Source organism: Scyliorhinus canicula, chromosome 8 (assembly GCF_902713615.1).
Source record: "Scyliorhinus canicula chromosome 8, sScyCan1.1, whole genome shotgun sequence".
NCBI classification, from domain to species: domain Eukaryota; kingdom Metazoa; phylum Chordata; class Chondrichthyes; order Carcharhiniformes; family Scyliorhinidae; genus Scyliorhinus; species Scyliorhinus canicula.
This window is the reverse complement of record NC_052153.1, coordinates 198522042-198545346: the sequence shown is the minus strand read 5'-3', so window position 1 is coordinate 198545346 and position 23305 is coordinate 198522042. Positions and strand designations below refer to the sequence as shown.

The window sequence follows — 23305 nt, the reverse complement described above, 5'->3', positions numbered from 1 at the left end:
CTCCGTGTGTGTGTGTCTGGAGGATGGAGTGTGATTGTGGCTGCCTGCTCAGTGTGTGTGTCAGGAGGATGGAGTGTGACGGTGGCTGCCTGCTCCGTGTGTGTGTGTCTGGAGGATGGAGTGTGACGGTGGCTGCCTGCTCCGTGTGTGTGTGTCTGGAGGATGGAGTATGACGGTGGCTGTCTGGAGGTTGGAGTGTGACGGTGGCTGTCTGGAGGTTGGAGTGTGACGGTGGCTGCCTGCTCCGTGTGTGTGTGTCTGGAGGATGGAGTGTGACGGTGGCTGCCTGCTCCGTGTGTGTGTCTGGAGGATGGAGTATGACGGTGGCTGCCTGCTCCGTGTGTGTGTCTGGAGGATGGAGTGTGACGGTGGCTGCCTGCTCCGTGTGTGTGTGGAGGATGGAGTATGACGGTGGCTGCCTGCTCCGTGTGTGTGTCTGGAGGATGGAGTGTGACGGTGGCTGCCTGCTCCGTATGTGTCTGGAGGATGGAGTGTGACGGTGGCTGCCTGCTCCGTGTGTGTGTGTGTGTCTGGAGGATGGAGTGTGACGGTGGCTGCCTGCTCCGTGTGTGTGTCTGGAGGGTGGAGTGACGGTGGCTGCCTGCTCCGTGTGTGTGTGTGTGTCTGGAGGATGGAGTGTGACGGTGGCTGCCTGCTCCGTGTGTGTGTGTGTCTGGAGGATGGAGTGTGATGGTGGCTGCCTGCTCCGTGTGTGTGTGTCTGGAGGATGGAGTGTGACGGTGGCTGCCTGCTCCGTGTGTGTGTGTGTCTGGAGGATGGAGTGTGACGGTGGCTGCCTGCTCCGTGTGTGTCTGGAGGATGGAGTGTGACGGTGGCTGCCTGCTCCGTGTGTGTCTGGAGGATGGAGTGTGACGGTGGCTGCCTGCTCCGTGTGTGTGTGTGTGTCTGGAGGATGGAGTGTGACGGTGGCTGCCTGCAGTGTGTGTGTGTGTCTGGAGGATGGAGTGTGACGGTGGCTGCCTGCTCCGTGTGTGTCTGGAGGATGGAGTGTGACGGTGGCTGCCTGCTCCGTGTGTGTGTGTGTGTGTGTGTGTGTGTGTGTGTCTGGGGGATGGAGTGTGACGGTGGCTACCTGCTCCGTGTGTGTGTGTCTGGAGGATGGAGTGTGACGGTGGCTGCCTGCAGTGTGTGTGTGTGTCTGGAGGATGGAGTGTGACAGTGGCTGCCTGCTCCGTGTGTGTCTGGAGGATGGAGTGTGACGGTGGCTGCCTGCTCCGTGTGTGTGTGTCTGGAGGAGAGTGAAAATGTGCAGTAAGAGTTAAGCAAATTCCCGTCAACTGGGTTTCTCGAGTATTGTTGTTTTCTTCTGTCATTGTGGTTTAAGCTATCGATGTGAGGCAGGGCTAAACTTTTGCCTGTATCCTGTTTGTGAACAGATGAATCTTTGATCCTAAAGTTGTATAGTTGTAATGACTGCTGTTAACAGCGCGGAAAGAGGCCATTTGACCCTCTGAAAGAGCATCCAACCTGTCAGGCAGCACTGCTAGCCGCTGTGCTGCTGTGTTCACAGCTGTATTTGTTATGAATTGACACCTGTAGTTATCTTCATTCTTTGTTTGTTTTTTTGCATAAATGTATGTGTGTGATATAAAATTTCAAAAACCTCAATAAATAAGTGAGTAAAGGGCAATTTCATCGAAACCTCTATAATTTAGAGAGGATGTTTGCTCTTGCGGGCGAATCTAGAACCATGGGTCACTGTTTAACAATAAGGGGTCACTCATTTAAGACAGAAATAAGAGATTGTTTTGCTCTGAGTGTGGTGAGTCTCTGGAACTCTCTTCCTCAAAAAGAAGTGGAAGCAGAGCCTCTGAATTTTTTTAAGTCCGAGGTGGATAGATTCTTGATGAACAAGGGGGTGGAAGGTTATTGGGGGTAGACAGGAATGTGGGGTTGAAGTTACAATCAAATCAGCTGTGATCGTATTGAATGGCAGAGTAGGCTCGAGGGGCCGAATGGCCTACTCCTCCTAACTCACATATCCATATTTTATAAAAGTGTGACATAACTTCCTTACTTTAATACTCTGTGCCTCTGCATTATTAACCACTTTCTCAACCTGACTGCCAGCCAGCTTCAACAGTTTGTGGGCATATACCTCCAGGTCCCTTTGATCCTGCACCCGCTTTAAAATTCTACCCTTTGTTTTATATTGGCTTTCCTCATTCTCCCTCTCGCAATGTATCACTACGTACTGTGCTGTGTAATTTGATGGTTCTATCATTCCCTCAGTTTAATTTTAAGGGTAGAGTTGGACAGGCAGTACTGCTAGACATTGGAATGGGTTAGAATTGGAAACACCAGCAGAAGAAATCCTTTCCACCCCACAGGATTCCTTCGGTCAATTGTGGCTACACTTCTTGAACCTGCCTTTGCTTCATATCCCTCGAGGCTTATCAATCTCTAATTTAAAGTTGCAGTGGACCCACAACATTTTTAGGGAGGGGTAGGGAGAACAGTTCCAGATAATACCCTACCCTTCAAAGGAAAAGTGCTTCATGATTTCTCACCTGACTGCTCAGACGTTGAATTATTCATGTTTTCACTGCATTCCCTGTTCCCCGTCATGCTCACTGCCTCTAATATTACCTCCACCTGAACTGAGATGTAAAATCAGAAAAACATTTTATTCTGTGCAGCACAGCACAAATACTTGCCTACTTTGTGTTGGTTATTTCCTTTCCTTCATTCCTTCCCTCCAGTTTGAGGTGACCGCTCTATTTATTTCATAAAATTTACAGTACAGAAGGAGGCCATTCGGCCCATCGAGTCTGCACCGGCTCTTAGAAAAAGCACCCCACCCAAGCCCATATCTCCACCCCACCCCCACAACCCAGCAACCCCACCCAACACTACGGGCAAGTTTGGACACTTAAGGGCAATTTATCATGACCAATCCACCTAACCTGCACATCTTTGGACTTGTGGGAGGAAACCGGAGCACCCGGAGGAAACCCACGCAGACAAGGGGAGAACGTGCACACTCCACACAGACAGCGACCCAAGCCGGGAATTGAACCTGGGACCCTGGAGCTGTGGAGCAATTGTGCTAACCACTGTGCTACCATGCTGACTATTGTGTGACTATGGCTGAATATAAAGCCTTCAGTGGGTGCTAATCATTTTGTGTTGCTGAAGAAAGTCCATATTACTAGCTGTTTGCTATCATAGATTTGATGATGTGGAGATTGGGTCTGTTTAGCATCACTGGCTAATGGACTTTATCTTATTTTTTGGCAGGTTGTTCAACACTGTGTGAGCTGTCTGGGTGCTGTAGTGAACAGAGTAACTCACAACTACAAATTTGTGTGGGCCTGTTTCAATAGATATTATGGTAAGTAGCCCATATTTATGTTCTTTTGGGTTAGGAGCAGGGGTGGACCTCTCCAGCCTGCCCCACCATTCAATACGATCATGGCTGATCTGATAGGAACTTCAATCCCACATTCCTGCTTACCCCAGATAATCTTTCATCACCTTGTTAATCAAGAATCTCTCGAGCTCTACCTTAAAAATATTCAAAGACTCTGTGGAAGAGAGTTCCAGGAACTCAACTCTCAGAGAGTGACCCCATAACATTTAATATGGGCGGCACGGTTGCTTCACAGCACCAGGTTCGATTCCAGGCTTGGATCACTGTCTGTGCGGAGTTCTCACCGTGTCTGCATGAGTTTCCTCCGGGTGCTCCGGTTTCCTCCCACGAGTCCCAAAAGACATGTTGTGAGGTGGATTGGACATTCTGAATTCTCCCTCTGTGTACCCAAACAGGTGCCGGAATGAAATGAAATGAAAATGGCAAAAATGGAATGTGACAACTAGGGAATTTTCACAGTAACTTCGTTGCAGTGTTAATGTAAGCCTACCTCTGACAATAAAGATTATTACTATTTAAACAGTGACCCTTAGTTCCCGATTCCCTGATAAAATGAAACATCTGCCCAAATTTTCCCTCGGCCGCCCCCCTCAATCAAAGAAAAGTACAGCACAGGAACAGGCCCTTCGGCCCTCCAAGCCTGTGCCGATCATGATGCCCTAACTTAAAACAAAACTTTCTGCCCTCACTCGGTCCGTATCCCTCTATTTCCTCCCTATTTATATACCCATCCTGATGCCTCTTAAATGTTGCTGATGTTCTTGCTTCCACCACATCCTCTGGCAGCTCGTTCCAGCCCCCCACCATTCTCTGTGGAAAAACTTACCCCGCGCATCTCCCTTAAACTTTCCCCCTCAAGGGCAGCACGGTGGCGCAGTGGGTTAGCCCTGCAGCCTCACGACGCTGAGGTCCCAGGTTCGATCCTGGCTCTGGGTCACTGTGTGGAGTTTGCACATTCTCCCCGTGTTTGCGTGGGCTTCACCCCCACAACCCAAAGATGTGCAGGGTAGGTGGATTGGCCTCACTAAATTGTCCCTTAATTGGAAGAAATTAATTGGGTACTCTAAATTTATTTTTTAAAAAACAAAAAACTTTCCCCCTCTTACTGAACCTGTGCCCCCTTCTAATTGTCACTTCCACCCTGGGGAAAAGCCTCTGACTATCCACCTTGTCTATGCGTCTCATAATTTTGTCGACCTCTATCAGGTCTCCCCTCAGCCTCTGTTTTTCCAGTGAGAACAATCTTAGTTTAGTCAACCTCTCCTCATATCCAACACCCTGGAGACCCGGCAACATCCTGGTGAATCTGCTTTGCACTCTCTCCAAAGCTTCCACATCCCTCTGATAATGTGGTGACCAGAACTGCGCGCAATACTCCAAATGCGGCCTAACCAAGGTTTTATACAGCTGTAACAAGATTTCCCAACTCCTGTACTCAATGCCCCGGCTGGTGAAGGCAAGCATGCCATCTGCCTTCTTAATCACCTTGGCCATCTGTGTTGCCACTTTTAGGGAACTGTGGACCTGCACGCCCAGATCCCTCTATGTTAATGTTCCGAAGGGTTCTGTCATTTACAGTATAATTCATACCTAGATTTGATCCTCCAGATTGCATCACCTTGCATTTGTCCGTATTAAACTCCATCTGCCATTTCTGTGCCCAAGTCTCCAATCTGTCTATATCCTGTTATATCCTCTGGAAACTCAGCGCTATCAGCAACTTTGCCAATCTTCGTGTCATTCGCAAGCACGTGTCAACGGCACGGTGGCTCAGTGGTTAACACTGCTGCTTACGGCGCTGAGGATCCGGATTCGATCCCAGCCCTGGGTCACTGTCCGTGTGGAGTTCGCACATTCTCCCTGTGTCTGCATGGGTTTCGCCCCCACAACCCAAAGATGTATAGGGTAGGTGGATTGGCCCTAAATTGTCCCTTAATTGGAAAACAAAATAATTGGGTACTCTTAATTTCAAAAAATATATATGTACGGCAAACAACAGCGGTCCCAGCACTGAACCTGCGGAACACCACCAGCTACAAATTTCCATTCTGAAAAACACCCTTCCACCGCTACTCTCTGTCTTCTTTTACCCCAGCTCTCTCTATCCATATTGCAATAAAATGTTTAAAACACCAATTGTGATCTATGGTTATTTGTTTGGGGGGGTGGGGATTAAATCTGGGGGGAAGAAATATTTGGGCGAGGGGGAAATATAGTGCCTTATCCATCTGACCAGGCCTCTGGCACTGAGTCTGATCTGTGGCTCAGAAGGGAAGGGGGGAGAGCAGGAGAGCATTAGTTATTGGAGACTCTATAGTTAGAGGTACAGATAGGCGGTTCTGTGACAATGATAGAGGCTCACGGTTGGCGTGTTGCCGCCCCGGTGCCGAGGTCTGTGACGCCTCTGTTTTCAGGATCCTTAAGGGGGAGGGGGAGGAGCCACAAGCTGTGGTACACATCGGTACCAACGACATAGGTAGAGAAAGGGACAGGGATGTAAAACAGGAATTCAGGGAGCTAGGGTGGAAGCTGAGAGCCAGGACAGACCGTGTTGGCATCTCTGGTTTGCTGCCAGTGCCACGTGCTAGCAAGGTGAGGAACAGGGACAGAGTGCAGTTAAACACGTGGCTACAGGGATGGTGTAGGAGGGAGGGTTTCAGTTACTTGGATAATTGGAGCACATTCTGGGGAAGGTGGGACCTGTACAAACAGGATGGGTTACACCTGAACCAGAGGGGCACCAATATCCTGGGAGGGAAATTTGCTACAGCTCTTCGGGGTTCAACTAATTTGGCAGGGGGGGTGGGAAACTGATTTGTAGTCCAGGAGATAGCGTTGCTGTAGTTCAGAAAGTTGAGGGCAGTGCAGTACTGAGGAAGGTACCACAGTCACAAGAGTGGACCTGCAGGCATGAAGGTGGTTTGAAGTGTGTCCACTTCAATGCGAGGAGCATCAGGGATAAGGTTGGTGAGCTTGAAGCATGGATTGGTACCTGGGGCTACGATGTGGCCATTACAGAGACGTGGATAGAACCGGGGTAGGAATGGTTGTTGGAGGTTCCGGGGTATAGATGTTTCAGTAAGGTTAGGGAAGGTGATAAAAGAGGTGGAGGAGTAGCATTGTTAATCAAGGATAGTATAATGGCCGCAGAAAGGCAGTTTGAGGAGGATCTGTCTACTGAGGTAGTGTGGGCTGAAGTTAGAAATCGGAAAGGAGCGGTAACTTTCTTAGGGGTTTTCTATAGGCCCCCAAACAGTAACAGAGGTGTGGAGGAAAAGATTGCAATGCAGATTTTGGATAGGTGCGGTAGTCACAGGGTAGTTGTCATGGGTGACTTTAACTTTCCAAGTATTGATTGGAACCACTATAATTCGAATAGTTTGGATGGGGTTGTTTTTATCCAGTGTGTGCAGGAGGGTTTCCTCACACAATATGTGGATAGACCGACAAGAGGCGGGGCCACATTGGATTTGGTACTGGGTAATGAACCAGGCCAAGTGTTAGATTTGTTTGTGGGAGAGCACTTTGGAGATAGTGACCACAGTTCAGTGACTTTCACTATAGCAATGGAGAGGGATAGGGCCATACGGCAGGGCAAGGTTTATAACTGGGGGAAGGGTAATTATGATGCGATTAGGCAAAAATTGGGGAGCATCAATGGAAACAGGAACTGTCAGAGAGGGGCACAATTGAGATGTGGAGCTTGTGCAAGGAGCAAATACTGTGTGTCCTTGATATGTATGTCCCTGTCAGGCAAGGAGGAAATGGTCAAATGAGGGAACCATGGTTTACAAAGGAGTTTGAATGTCTTGTCAAGAGGAAGAAGGGAGTTTATGTAAGGATGAGAAAACAAGGTTCAGTTAGGGCACTTGAGGGATACAAGATAGCTAGGAAGGAACTCAAGATAGGGTTTATGAGAGCTAGGAGGGGGCATAAGAAGTCCTTGGTGGGTAGGATCAAGGAAAACCCCGAGGCTTTTTACACTTGTGTGAGGAATAAAAGAATGACCAAGGTGAAGTTAGAACCGGTCAAGGACAGTAGTGGGAACGTGTGCATGGAATCTGAAGATATAAGAGAGGCCCTAAATGAATACTTTTTTTCAATGTTCACAAAGGAGAGGGGCCATGTTGTTGAGGATAGCACGATACAGGCTGGTAGGCTGGAGGAAGTAGATATTCGGAAGGAAGATGTGTTAGAAATTTTGAGAAGCCTGAGGACACATAAGTCCCCTGGGCCTGATGGGATATATCCTAGGATTCTTTGGGAGGCGAGGGATGATATTGCAGAGCCTTTGGCTTTGATCTTTATGTCCTCACTGTCTACAGGAATAGTGCCAGAAGACTGGAGAGAGGCGAATGTTGTCCCCTTGTTCAAGAAAGGGAATAGGTATAACCCTGGGAATTATAGGCCGGTTAGTCTCACATCGGTCATCGGTAAATTATTGAAAAGGGTCCTGAGGGATAGGATTTATGATCATTTGGAAAGATACAGCTTAATCCAAGATAGTCAGCACGGATTTGTTAGAGGTATGTCTTGCCTCTCAAGTTTGATTGTATTCTTTGAGGAGGTAATTAAGTACATAGATGAAGGTAGAGCAGTTGATGTCGTATACATGGATTTCAGTAAGGCGTTTGATAGGGTGCCCCATGGTCGGCTCATGCAGAAAGTAAGGAGGTGTGGCATAGAGGGAAATTTGGCCGATTGGATCAGTTACTGGCTATCACATAGAAGACAAGAGGGTGGTGGAGATGGTAAATTTTCATCCTGGAGCCCAGTCTTCAACGGTCCGGATCAGTGCTGGGTCCTCTGTTATTTGTGATTTTTATCAATGACTTGGAGGAGGGGCTGAAGGTTGGGCTGCTAAATTTGTTGATAACACCAAGATTGGTGGAGTAGTGGATGAGGTGGAGGGCTGTTGTAGGCTGCAAAGAGACATTGATAGGATGCAGAGCTGGGCTGAAAAGTGGCAGATGGACTTTAACCCTGATAAGTGTGAGGTGATTAATTTTGGTCGGACAAATTTGAATGCGGATTACAGGGTTAACGGCAGGGTTCTGAAGAATGTGGAGGAACAGAGAGATCTTGGGGTTCATGTCCATAGATCTCTGAAGGTTGCCACTCAAGTGGATAGAGCCGTGAAGGAAGCCTACAGTGTGTTAGCATTTATTAACAGGGGGCTTGAGTTTAAGAGCCGCGGGGTTATGCTGCAACTGTACAAGACCTTGGTGAGACCACATTTGGAGTATCGTGTGCAGTTCTGGTCACCTCATTATAGGAAGGATGTGGAAGCATTGGAAAGGGTGCAAAGGAGATTTACCAGGATGCTGCCTGGATTGGTGGGTGGGTCTTGTGAGGAAAGGTTGAGGGAGCTAGAGTTTTTCTCATTGGAGCGAAGGAGGATGAGAGGTGACTTAATTGAGGTGTATAAGACGATGAGAGGGATAGATAAAGTGGACGTTCAGCGACTTTTTCCTCGGGTGGATGTAGCTGTTGCAAGGGGGCATAACTATAAGGTTCATGGTGGAAGATATAGGAGGGATGTCAGAGGTAGGTTCTTTACTCGGAGTAGTTGGGGCGTGGAACGCACTCCCAGCTATGGTAGTGGAGTCGGACACTTTAGGAACTTTCAAGCGGTTATTGGATAGGCATATGGAATGCACTAGAATGATTGGGAGTAGGTTGATTTGATCTTAGTTTCAGACTAGTTCGGCACAACATCATGGGCCGAAGGGCCTGTGCTGTACTGTTCTATGTTCCATCTAGCCAGCCCACCCGAATCCCAAGTGATTTTAGTTTTGCCATGTGGGACCGTGTCAAACACCTTACTAAAGTCCATAGAAACTATAACCACAGCCCTTCCCTTTGTTGCCTCTTCAAAAAAACTCAATCAAGTTGGTGAGACATGACCTTTCCCGTACAAAACCATGCTACCTTTCGCTAACTAGTCCATTTTCCTCCAAATTCGCATATATCCTGTCCCTCAGTATCTCTTCCAAAAGCTTCCCCACATTGTGAGGCTCACCGGCCTATAATTTTCTGGATTGTCCCTGCTTCCTTTCTTAAATACCCCTCGGGACCTTAAATTTTTTGAATAAGTCACCTCTTAGTTTTCTGATCTCCAGTGGATACAGAACTCTTCAACTTTTCCTCATAACAGAACCCGCCCATTCCTCGTATTAGTCTAGTAAACCTTCACCAAGCTGTTACTAATGTAATTACATCTTTCTTTAAATAAGGAGATTGTACTGTGCACAATACTCCCGATGTGGTCTCACCAATACCCTGTACAATAATCATCTTTATTATTGTCACAATCAGGCTTACATTAACACTGCAGTGAAGTTACTGTGAAAATCCCCTAGTTGCTACACTCCGGCGCCTGTTCGGGTACACGGAGGGAGAATTCAGAATGCCCAAGCACATCTTGGCCCTCACAAATAATAACGTTCTATTAACTTTCCTCTTCCTGTAGGCAAGACAGGGAGGAAAGTAAAATAGGTGGGGGAGTTGCAGTACTGGCTAGAGAACATATTACAGCTGTATAGAGGGAGGACACCATGGAAGAATCAAGTAACGAGGCACTGTGGGTAGAGCTCAGCAACAGGAAAGGGGCAGTCACTATGATGGGGGTGTACTATAGGCCTCCCAACCGCCCACAGGAATTTGAGGAACAGATATGTAAGCAGATTCAAGATAGATGTAGAAATAATAGGGCTGTTGTACTGGGAGACTTTAATTTTCTTCATATTGACTGGAAATCCGTTAGGGCTAGGCGTCTGGATAGAAAGTTTTTTGGAACAATTTGTGGATAGTCCAACTAGAGAGGGGGGAATACTGGACCTAGTACTAGGGAATGAGCCCGGCCAGGTCGTCAACGTTTCAGTGGAAGAACATGTGGCGAACAGTGACCACAATTCCGTAAGCTTTCGGATACTCATGGAAAAGGATGAGTGTTGTCCGAGGGTTAAGGTGCTAAATTGGGGGAAGGCCAACAACAACCAGATTAGGCAGGATTTGGAGGCTGTTGATTGGGAGAGGCTGTTTGAGAGCAAGTCTACATTTGGCATGTGGGAGTCTTTTAAGGAGCGGTTGATGGGAATGCAGGACAGGCCTGTGCCGGTAAAAAGTAAGGACAGGAAAGGCAGGATTCAGGAACCATGGATGACCAGGGAAATTGAGAATATTGTCAAAAAGATGCCTATGTGAGGTACAGGCAACTAGAAACAGATAAAGCACTTGAGGAATACAAGGAAAGTATAAAAGAGCTCAAGCGGGGAGTTAGGGCAAAAAGGGTCACAAAATGTCCTTGGCAGACAGGATTAAGGAGAATCCCAAGGCATTTTATACGTATTTAGAATCCAGAGAGGGTAGCTAGAGAAAGAGTTGGCCCACTCGAGGACAAAGGAGGGAAATTATGTATTAAGAACAAAGAAAAGTACAGCACAGGAACAGGCCCTTCGGCCCTCCAAGCCTGCGCCAACCATGCTGCCCATCTAAACTAAAATCTTCTACACTTCCGGGGTCCGTATCCCTCTATTCCCATCCTATTCATGTATTTGTCAAAATGCCCCTTAAATGTCATTATTGTCCCTGCTTCCACCACCTCCTCCGGCAGCGAGTTCCAGGCACCCACTACCCCCTGTGTAAAAACAAAAAAAAACCTGCCTTACATCTCCTAAATCTTGCCCCTCGCACCTTAAACCTATTCCCCCTAGTAATTGACCCCTCTACCCTGGGGAAAAGCCTCTGACTATCCACTTTGTCTATGCCTCTCATAATTTTGTAGATCTCTTATCAGGTCACCCCTCAACCTCCGTCGTTCCAGTGAGAACAAACCGAGTTTATTCAACCTCTCCTCATAGCTAATGCCCTTCATACCAGGCAACATCCTGGTAAATCTCTTCTGCACCCTCTCTAAAGCCTCCATGTCCTTCTGGTAGTGTGGCGACCAGAATTGAACACTACATTCCAAGTGTGGCCTAACTAAGGTTCTATACAGCTGTAACATGAATTGCCAATTCTCAATGCCCCGGCCAATGAAGGCAGGCATGCCGTATGCCTTCTTGACTACCTTCTTGCCCCTTTCAGTGACCTGTGGACCTGTACACCTAGATCTCTCTGACTTTTAATACTCTTGAGGGTTCTACCATTCACTGTATATTCCCTACCTGCATTAGACCTTCCAAAATGCATTACCTCACATTTGTCCGGATTAAACTCCATCTGCAATCTCTCCGCCCAAGTCTCCAAGACAGTCCTCATCGGTATCCGCAATTCCATCAACCTTTGTGTCGTCTGCAAACTTACTAATCAGACCAGTGACATTTTCCTCCAAATCATTTATATATACTACGAACAGCAAAGGTCCCAGCACTGATCCCTGCGGAACACCAATAGTCATAGCCCTCCACTTAGAAAAGCACCCTTCCATTGCTGCTACTCTGCCTTCTATGATCTAGCCAGCTCTATATCTATCTTGCCAGCTCATCTCTGATCCCATGTGACTTCATCTTTTGTACCAGTCTACTATGAGGGACCTTTTCAAAGGCCTTACTGAAGTCCATACAGACAACATCCACTGCCCTACCTGCATCAATCATCTTTGTGACCTCTTCAAAAAAAAAGTTAGTGAGACACAACCTCCCCTTCACAAAACCATGCTGCCTCTCGCTAATACGTCCATTTTCTTCCAAATGGGAGTACGGCAGCACGGTAGCATTGTGGATAGCACAATCGCTTCACACCTCCAGGGTCCCAGGTTCGATTCCGGCTTGGATCACTGTCTGTGCGGAGTCGGCACATCCTCCCCATGTGTGCGTGGGTTTTCTCCGGGTGCTCCGGTTTCCTCCCACAGTCCAAAGATGTGCAGGTTAGGTGGATTGGCCGTGATAAATTGCCCTTAGTGTCCCAAATTGCCTTTAGTGTTGGGTGGGGTTACTGGGTTATGGGGATCGGGTGGAGATAGGGTTGACTTTGGGTAGGGTACTCTTTCCAGGAGCCGGTGCAGACTCGATGGGCCGAATGGCCTCCTTCTGCACTGTAAATTCTATGAAAGATCCTGTCTCGAAGAACTCTCTCCAGTAATTTCCCTACCACTGACGTAAGGCTCACCGGCCTGTAGTTCCCTGGATTATCCTTGGCATGGAACCAGAGAAAATGGGGGAGGTCCTTGATGAGTATTTTGCATCAGTATTCACAAAGGAGAGGGACATGCTGATTGGTGGTGTCTCAGAGGGATGTGTACACACTTTTTAGAACAAGTCATTATGAGAAGGGGGGGGGGAAAGTGTTAGGTGTGTTAAAAAGCATTAAGGTAGACAAATCCCCAGATTACTGAGGGAGGCAAGAGATGAAATCGCTGGGCCTCTGACAAAAATCTTTGTGTTCTCATTGGCCACAGATGAGATCCCAGAGAATTGGAGGAAGGGTTGCAAGGATAATCCGGGTAATTATAGGCCAGTGAGCTTGACGTCAAGAGATAATGAAATTGTTGGGAAAGATTCTCAGAGATCGGATCTATGCACATTTGGAAGTGAATAGTCTTATTAGTGACGGATAGCATGGTTTTGTATGAGGGAGGTCATGTCTCACTAGTTTGATTGAATTTTTTGAGGAGGTGACAAAAATGATTGACGAGGGAAGGGTTGTGGATGTTGTCTACATGGATTTTAACTAAGCGTTTGATAAGGTCCCTCATGGCAGGCTGGTGCAAAAGATTTTTTGTTTGCTGAAATGTCTGTGCACGATTACATAGAACATAGAACGATACAGCGCAGTACAGGCCCTTCGGCCCTCGATGTTGCACCGACATGGAAAAAATCTAAAGGCCATCTAACCTACACTATGCCCTTATCATCCATATGCTTATCCAATAAATTTTTAAATGCCCTCAATGTTGGCGAGTTCACTACTCTTGCAGGTAGGGCATTCCACGGCCTCACCACTCTTTGCGTAAAAAACCCACCTCTGACCTCTGTCCTATATCTATTACCCCTCAATTTAAGGCTATGTCCCCTCGTGCTAGCCACCTCCATCCGCGGGAGAAGGCTCTCGCTGTCCACCCTATCTAACCCTCTGATCATTTTGTATGCCTCTATTAAGTCACCTCTTAACCTTCTTCTCTCTAACGAAAACAACCTCAAGTCCATCAGCCTTTCCTCATAAGATTTTCCCTCCATACCAGGCAACATCCTGGTAAATCTCCTCTGCACCCGTTCCAAAGCTTCCACGTCCTTCCTATAATGGGGCGACCAGAACTGTACGCAATACTCCAAATGCGGCCGTACTAGAGTTTTGTACAACTGCAACATGACCTCATGGCTCCGGAACTCAATCCCTCTACCAATAAAGGCCAACACACCATAGGCCTTCTTCACAACCCTATCAACCTGGGTGGCAACTTTCAGGGATCTATGTACATGGACACCGAGATCCCTCTGCTCATCCACACTACCAAGAATTTTACCATTAGCCAAATATTCCGCATTTCTGTTATTCTTTCCAAAGTGAATCACCTCACACTTCTCCACATTAAACTCCATTTGCCACCTCTCAGCCCAGCTCTGCAGCTTATCTATGTCCCTCTGTAACCTGCAACATCCTTCCGCACTGTCTACAACTCCACCGACTTTAGTGTCGTCTGCAAATTTACTCACCCATCCTTCTGCGCCCTCCTCTAGGTCATTTATAAAAATGACAAACAGCAACGGCCCCAGAACAGATCCTTGTGGTACGCCACTCGTAACTGAACTCCATTCTGAACATTTCCCATCAACTACCACTCTCTGTCTTCTTTCAACTAGCCAATTTCTGATCCACATCTCTAAATCACCCTCAATCCCCAGCCTCCGTATTTTCTGCAATAGACGACCGTGGGGAACCTTATCAAACGCTTTACTGAAATCCATATACACCACATCAACTGCTCTACCCTCGTCTACCTGTTCAGTCACCTTCTCAAAGAACTCGATAAGGTTTGTGAGGCATGACCTACCCTTCACAAAACCATGCTGACTGTCCCTAATCATATTATTCCTATCTAGATGATTATAAATCGTATCTTTTATAATCCTCTCCAAGACTTTACCCACCACAGACGTTAGGCTCACCGGCCTATAGTTACCGGGGTTATCTCTACTCCCCTTCTTGAACAAAGGGACCACATTTGCTATCCTCCAGTCCTCTGGCACTATTCCTGTAGCCAATGATGACCTAAAAATCAAAGCCAAAGGCTCAGCAATCTCTTCCCTGGCTTCCCAGAGAATCCTAGGATAAATCCCATCCGGCCCCGGGGACTTATCTATTTTCACCTTGTCCAGAATTGCCAACACTTCTTCCCTACGCACCTCAATGCCATCTATTCTAATAGCCTGGGTCTCAGCATTCTCCTCCACAATATTATCTTTTTCTTGAGTGAATACTGACGAAAAGTATTCATTTAGTATCTCGCTTATCTCCTCAGCCTCCACACACAACTTCCCACCACTGTCCTTGACTGGCCCTACTCTTACCCTAGTCATTCTTTTATTCCTGACATACCTATAGAAAGCTTTTGGGTTTTCCTTGATCCTACCTGCCAAAGACTTCTCATGTCCCCTCCTTGCTCGTCTCAGCTCTCTCTTTAGATCCTTCCTCGCTTCCTTGTAAATATCAAGCGCCCCAACTGAAACTTCACGCCTCATCTTCACATAGGCCTCCTTCTTCCTCTTAACAAGAGATTCCACTTCTTTGGTAAACCACGGTTCCCTCGCTCGACCCCTTCCTCCCTGCCTGACTGGTACGTACTTATCAAGAACATGCAATAGCTGTTCCTTGAACAAGCTCCACATATCCAGTGTGCCCAACCCTTGCAGCCTACTTCTCCAACCAACACATCCTAAGTCATGTCTAATGGCATCATAATTGCCCTTCCCCCAGCTATAACTCTTGCCCTGCGGGGTATACTTATCCCTTTCCATCACTAACGTAAAGGTCACCGAATTGTGGTCACTGTTTCCAAAGTGCTCACCTACCTCCAGATCTAACACCTGGCCTGGTTCATTACCCAAAACCAAATCCAATGTGGCCTCGCCTCTTGTTGGCCTGTCAACATATTGTGTCAGGAAACCCTCCTGCACACATTGTACAAAGAATGACCCATCTAATGTACTCGAACTATATCTTTTCCAGTCAATATTTGGAAAGTTAAAGTCTCCCATAACAACTACCCTGTTACTTTCGCTCTTTTCCAGAATCATCTTCGCCATCCTTTCCTCCACATCCCTAGAACTATTAGGTGGCCTATAGAAAACTCCCAACAGGGTGACCTCTCCTTTCCTGTTTCTAACCTCAGCCCATACTACCTCAGAAGAAGAGTCCCCATCTAGCATCCTTTCCGCCACCGTAATACTGTCCTTGACTAGCAGCGCCACACCTCCCCCTCTTTTGCCCCCTTCTCTGAGCTTACTAAAACACCTAAACCCCGGAACCTGCAACAACCATTCCTGTCCCTGCTCTATCCATGTCTCTGAAATGGCCACAACATCGAAGTCCCAGGTACCAACCCATGCTGCCAGTTCCCCCACCTTATTTCGTATACTCCTGGCATTGAAGTAGACACACTTCAAACCACCTACCTGAACACTGGCACCCTCCTGCGAAGTCAAATCTGTGCTCCTGACCTCTATACTCTCAATCTCCCGTACCCCAAAACTACAATCCAGGTTCCCATGCCCCTGCTGAATTAGTTTAAACCCCCCCAAAGAGCACTAACAAATCTCCCCCCCAGGATATTGGTGCCCCTCAGGTTCAGATGTAGACCATCCTGTCTATAGAGGTCCCACCTTCCCCAGAAAGAGCCCCAGTTATCCAGAAATCTGAATCCCTCCCGCCTGCACCATCCCTGTAGCCACGTGTTTAATTGCTCTCTCTCCCTATTCCTCATCTCACTATCACGTGGCACGGGCAACAACCCAGAGATAACAACTCTGTTTGTTCTCGCTCTGAGCTTCCATCCTAGCTCCCTAAAGGCCTGCCTGACATCCTTGTCCCCTTTCCTACCTATGTCGTTAGTGCCAATGTGGACTACGACTTGGGGCTGCTCCCCCTCCCCCTTAAGGACCCGGAAAACACGATCCGAGACATCACGTACCCTTGCACCTGGGAGGCAACATACCAAACGTGAGTCTCTCTCGCTCCCACAAAATCTCCTATCTGTGCCCCTGACTATTGAGTCCCCAATTACTAATGTTCTACTCCTTTCCCCCCTTCCCTTCTGAGCAACAGGGACAAACTCCGTGCCAGAGGCCTGTACCCCATGGCTTACCCCTGGTAAGTCGTCCCCCCCACAAGTATCCAAAACGGTATACTTGTTACTCAGGGGAACGACCGCAGGGGGTCCCTGCACTGACTGCTTCTTCCCAGTCCCTCTTACAGTTACCCATCTATCTCCAGTCTTTGGTGTAACTATTTCCCTGAAGCTCCTATCTATGACCCCCTCTGCCTCCCGAATGATCCGAAGTTCATCCAGCTCAAGCTCCAGGTCCCTAACACGGTTTTTGAGGAGCTGGAGTTGGGTGCACTTCCCACAGATGAAATCAGCAGGGACACTGACGGCGTCCCTCACCTCAAACATTCTGCAGGAGGAGCATTGTACTGCCTTCCCTGACATCACCTCTAGATTTAAAAAATAACAAGAAAAAGAAAAAAGAAAGGAAGAGCTTACCTGATATTACCTCAAACCCTGCTCCCGCTCAAAGGTAAGCAAATTTAAAGGCACTCACTCACCTTCACGACAGGCCCCTGCTCCCGCTTCCCAACCACCGTGGGGTGGGGGGGTTGGTTGGAGGAGGAGGTAGGGTGGGAAACACTCACGAAGTGTTTCGGGTTTAACTGTCACTTGCCAACAGCCTCTCCACAAACCACCTTCAACTTAGGCTGACCGCACTGCACGTATGCAAATTTCCCCAGAACAGCTGATCAGTAGCTCTGCTCTGCTGCCCTCTGCTGGATGATTGCCTTCACTCAAACTCCTCGGGTCCCCTTCGCAGATTCACCTTCAACTTAGGCTGACCGCACTGCACGTATGCAAATTTCCCCAGAACAGCTGATCAGTAGCTCTGCTCTGCTGCCCTCTGCTGGATGATTGCCTTCACTCAAACTCCTCGGGTCCCCTTCGCAGATTCACCTTCAACTTAGGCTGACCGCACTGCACGTATGCAAATTTCCCCAGAACAGCTGATCAGTAGCTCTGCTCTGCTGCCCTCTGCTGGATTGTGCAAGCATCAGTTGAGTAACAGACTTGGACTACTGACTCCCGCTGTCTGAGCTTGCACCCAAACTTCAAGCAGAAAAAGAGTTGAATAGCTCCTGTAGTGTAACCGTCCCAGGCTTCTGTAACCTATATTTGAATAATTGTAGTGAGCTATTATTGCTACACTATAGTTGTTTATCCTTCCATATTTTCTTTGACTAAATACTATGTTTTGCACTGTTAGATAACCTATACAGTACACTTATGGGGAGGCAATGGTGGAGTGGCATTGTCAAAGGACTACCAATCCAGAGATCCTGGGTAATGCTCTGGGGACCTGGGTTCAAATCTCACAGTAGCAGATATTGACATTTGAATTCAATAAAAATCTGGAATTAAAGTTTAATCACAGAAAAATATAGTGCAGAAACGGCCCTTTGGGCCATTGGGTCTGCATCGCTACGTTAAAGGCACCTAATCCGCCAATGCTAATCCCATTTGCCAGCACTTGGCCCATAGCCTCTAATGTTAAGACGTGCCAAGTGCTCATCAAGGTACCTTTTAAAGGATGTGAGGTAACCCTCCTATACCACCCTCCCAGGCAGTGCGTTCCAGAACGTCACCACACTCTGTAAAAATGTTTTTTCCTCAAATCCCTCCTGAACCTCCCACCCCTCACCTTTGTCGCCTTGTAACCGACCCTTCAACTAAAGGGAACAGCTGCTCCCTAACCACCCTGTCCATGCCCCTCATAATCTTGTAACCTCGATCAGGTCGCCCCTCAGTCTTCCCTGCTCCAGAGAAAACAGCCCAAGCCTAGCCAACCTCTCTTTATAACATAAATGTTCCATCCCAGGCAACATCCTGGTGAATCTCCTCTGCACCCTCTCCAGTACAATCACATCCTTCCTATAATGTGGTGACCAGAACTGCTCACAGCACTCCTGCTGTGGCTTCACCAATGTTCTACATAACTCCAACATGGCTTCCTTACTTTTGTAATCTATGCCTCGTTCAATAAAGGGAAGTGTACCCATATGCCTTTTTCACCACCCTATTAACCTGTCCCTCTGCCTTCAGAGATCTGTTTATAAACACACCAAGGTCCCTTTGTTTCACAGGACTTCCCACTGTGTGCCATGGTAGCACAATTGGTTAGCACTGTTGCTTCACAGCGCCAGGGTCCCACGTTCGATTCCCAGTTTGGGTCACTGACTGTGCAGAGTCTGCATGTTCTCCCCATGTCTGCGTGGGTTTCCTCCGGGTGCTCCGGTTTCCTCCCACAAGTCCCGAAAGAGATGCTGTTGGGTGAATTGGACATTCTGAATTCTCCCTCTGTGTACCCGAACAGGTGCTGGAATGTGGCGACTAGGGGATTTCACAGTAACTTCATTGCAGTGTTAATGTAAACCTACTTGTGACACTAATAGATATTATTATTCATTGAATATTTTCATGTCAAATTGCTCCTTCCAAAGTGTATCACCTCACACTTTTCAGGGTTAAATTCCATCTTTGTTTCATCCATAAACTTACTAATCCTACCCCCCACAGTTGTCATATAAATGTCGAATAATAGGGGACCCAACACAGAACCTGGACACTATCTTCCAGTCACTAATGCAGCTGTCTGTCATCACCCTCAGTCTCCTACAACTCAGCCAGCTTTGAATCCACCTTACCAAGTTCCCCTGTATCCCATGTGAATTTGCCTTGTTAATAAGTCTCCCGTGTGGGACCTTGTCAAAGGCTTTGCTGAAATTTATGTAAACTACATCAACTGCACTACCCTCATCTACACACTTGGTCACGTGCTCAAAAAATTCAATCAAATTTGTTAGACATGACCTCCCCCCTTACAAAGCCATGCTGACTATTCCTGATCTAACCTTGCCTCTCCAAGTGGAGATAGATTCTGTCCTTCAGAATCTTCTCCATCAGTTTCCCCACCACTGACGTGAGATTCACTGGTCTGTAGTTCCGCAGCTTATCCCAACAGCTTTTCTGTAGTGGATTGGATTTGTTTATTGTCATATGTACAGTGAAAAGTATTTTTCTGTGTGCAGCTGAAACAGATCATTTAGTACATGGAAAGAAAATACTTAATAGGGCAAGACAAGGTCCACAATGTAAATACTTAGACACCTGCATCGGGTCGAGCATACAGGAGTGTAGTATTAATCAGGTCACTGGGACCACATTCCCGATTCTCCAGTCCTCTGGCACCTCCCCCCTGGCCAGAGAAGAATTAATACTTTGGATCAGGGCCCCTGCAATCTCCTCCCTCACTTCCCACAGCAACCTGGGACACAATTTGTCCGGACCCGGTGATTTGTCCACTTTTAAGCCTGCCAACACTGCCAATACTTACCTTCCTTTGACAACTTGCTCGATAACCTCTCAGTCGCTCTCTCTTTCAGTCGCTCTCCCTGAGTTCCATATCTGCCTCCTCATTCTCTTGGTGAAGACAGATTTGAAATACCAATGTCCTCCAGCTCCACCCACTGATTCCCACAATGGGCTCTACCCTTTCCCTCGTTATCCTCTTCCCATTGATATACTTACAGAATATCTTGGGATTTTCCCTACTTTTACAGCTAGAGATTTCTCATACCCCTCTTTGCCCTCCTAATTGCTTTCTTAAGCTCCATCCTGCACTTTCTGTGCTCCTGTAATGCCTCCGTTGATTTGCTCCCCTTGTACTTCCCGTACCAGCCTCCCCGGACAGGCGCCGGAATGTGGCAACTAGGGGCTTTTCACAGTAACTTCATTGAAGCCTACCTGTGACAATAAAGCGATTTTCATTTTCAAAAGCTTCTCCCTTCTTTATCATTCTATCCTGAATATCTCTGGTCATCCATGGTTCTCTGGGCTTGCTACTCCTTCCTATTACCCTAGAGGAGACATGTTGAGCCTGCACCCTCCCCATTTCCTCTTTGAAGACCCACCCCCTCCCTCTCGCTCTTCTGTAGATCTCCAAACTACCGTGGCCAGATCCTACCTTAAGTCTGCTCTCCTCCAATCCAAGATCTTTTTCTGCAATTTGTCTATTTCCTTGTCTATAACAAACTTAAATTCACTACGTTGTGATCGCTATCATTAAAATGCTCCCCCACCATCACATCAACCACCTGTCCTGCTTCATTCCCCAGAATTAGGTCCAGCCCTGCACCATCCCTTGTTGGACCCTCCACATGTTGAGCTACAAAGTTCTCCTGTATACATTTTACGAACTCTGCCCCATCTAAGTCCTGAACACAATGACTATCCCAATTAATACATGGATACATAGAAGATAGGAGCAGGAGGCCTTTTGGCCCTTCGAGCCTGCTCCGCCATTCACCATGATCATGGCTGATTATCCAACTCAATAGCTTAATCCTGCTTTCTCGCCATAGCCTTTGATCCCATTCTCCCCAAGTGCTATATCCAGCCGCCTCTTCAGTATATCCAAAGTTTTAGCATCAACTACTTCCTGTGGTAATGAATTCCACAGGCTCATCACTCTTTGGGTGAAGAAATGTCTCCTCATCTCTGTCTGAAATGGTTTACCCTGAATCCTCAGATTGTGACCCCTGGTCTGGACACACCCATCATTGGGAACATCTTCCCTGCATCTACCCTGTCTAGTCCTGTTAGAATTTTATACGTCTCTCTTAGATCACCCCCTCATTCTTCTGAACTCCAATGAGAACAACCCCAACCTAGTCGATCCCTCCTCATGCAGCCCCGCCATCCCTGGAATCAGTCTGGTAAACCATCGCTGCACTGCCTCGAGAGCAAGAACATCCTTCCTTCGGAGGAGATTGTTTTTCCTTTCCGTTCGATTTATCAACTCGCATTCAGACCCACATTGTATTCTGTGCAAATGTTGAACTTTGAAACATGAAGACTGTAAGCAAAACTCATTACCCTTTAAATAAAATTGTGTTTTTACTCGTGACAGGTGCTCTAACAAAACTGAAGGGACAGCACCATGAGGATTCCAGCAACAATGCTCTAGTTGGCAATAAACCGGCCCTCCTTCGCTCCCTTTTCACTGTTGGTGCACTGTGCCGTCACTTTGACTTTGATCAGGAGGAGTTTAAAGGCAACACTAAGGTAATTAAGCGTTGAACTTGTTTATCCTCTTAAATACACCTTTAGATATGATAGCAGTATATAAAGAACTGTAAAGATTCTGTCCTAAGAAGAGGAATAAATCATCACGAGAGCCAGACAGATTGTGCAGGAGTCTGCTGCGATGACCTTTCTTGCAAATCGGTTTTCTATTTTTGATACTGGTGATGGTTCCTCAGAATAGTGCAGTCAGTGACAAGTTCAGGGCACCATGGGTGTGGCCTAGCCACACAAGAGGGGAGAAACCATAGAACACACAACCTCTACAGTGCAGAAGGAGACCATTTGGCCTATTGCGCCTGCACTGACGCTCGGAAAGTGCACCCTAACCTGGCTCCCAAGCTATCCCTGCATCCCCATAGCCCCACCTCACCCGCACATCCCTGGACAACAGAACAGGCCCTTCGGCCCTCAATGTTGTGCTGCGCATTGTCCGTAACCAAGATCAAGCTATCCCACTCCCTGTCATTGTGGTGTGCTCCATGTGCCTTTCCAATAACCGCTTAAAAGTGTCCGACTCCGCTATCACAGCAGGCAGTCCATTCCACACCCTAACCACTCTTGAGTAAAGAACCTACCTCGGACATCCCTCCTATATCTCCCACCCTGAACCTTATAGTTATGCCCCCTTGTAACAGCGACATCCACCCGAGGAAATAGTCTCTGAACGTCCACTCTATCTATCCCCCTCATCATCTTATAAACCTCTATTAAGTCGCCTCTCATCCCCCTCCGCTCCAAAGAGAAAAGCCCTAGCTCCCTCTACCTTTTCTCATAAGACCTATCCTGCAAACCAGGCAGCATCCTGGTAAATCTCCTTTGCACCCTTTCCAATCCTTCCACATCCTTCCTATAGTGAGGTGACCAGAACTCCACACAATACTCCAAATGTGGTCTCACCAGGGTCATGTATAGTTGCAGCATAACCCCGCGGCTCTTAAACTCAAGCCCCCTGTCAATAAACGCTAACACACTATAGGCCTTCTTCACGGCTCTATCCACTTGAATGGCAACCTTCAGAGATCTATGGACATGAACCCCAAGATCTCTCTGTTCCTCCACATTCCTCAGAACCCTGCCGTTGACCCTGTAATCCGCATTCAAATTTTTTCTACCTAAATGAATCACCTCGCACTTATCAGGATTAAACTCCATCTGCCATTTTTCGGCCCAGCTCTGCATGCTATGGTTGCTAAATTTGCTGATGACACAAAGATAGGTAGGACAATGAGCTGTAAATAGGACAGAAGTGTTCAGAGGGAGAAAGATAGGTTAAGTGAACAGGCACAAATTTGGCAAATAGAGTATAACATGGGAAATTGCAAACTTGTCGACTTGGCAGGGAGAACAGAAAAGCAGTATACTATTTAAGTGATTAGGAAGGCAAATGGAATGCTGGCATTTGTTACAAAGGTGAATGGAATATAAGAAGATTGGCAAGGGGATAGAACCCTCCGAGGGAGCTCAGATCAGAGGCAAACAAATCTGGTACCCGAACTAGATAAGTAGTAAGCAAAATTGGCGTGGTATCTCAGTGGTTAGCACTGCTGCCTCACGGTGCC

General features: G+C 47.3%; 1 protein-coding gene across 1 annotated transcript in view; it reads left to right on the top strand.

Annotated features, from left to right (window-relative positions):
• LOC119970799 (nipped-B-like protein) overlaps positions 1 to 23305 on the top strand; it is a 559915-nt gene that overhangs the window by 504175 nt on the left and 32435 nt on the right. Inside the window, 2 exon segments of the mRNA XM_038805973.1 lie at positions 3262 to 3355; positions 21571 to 21725. Of these exon segments, the coding sequence (XP_038661901.1) occupies positions 3262 to 3355; positions 21571 to 21725 (249 nt within the window).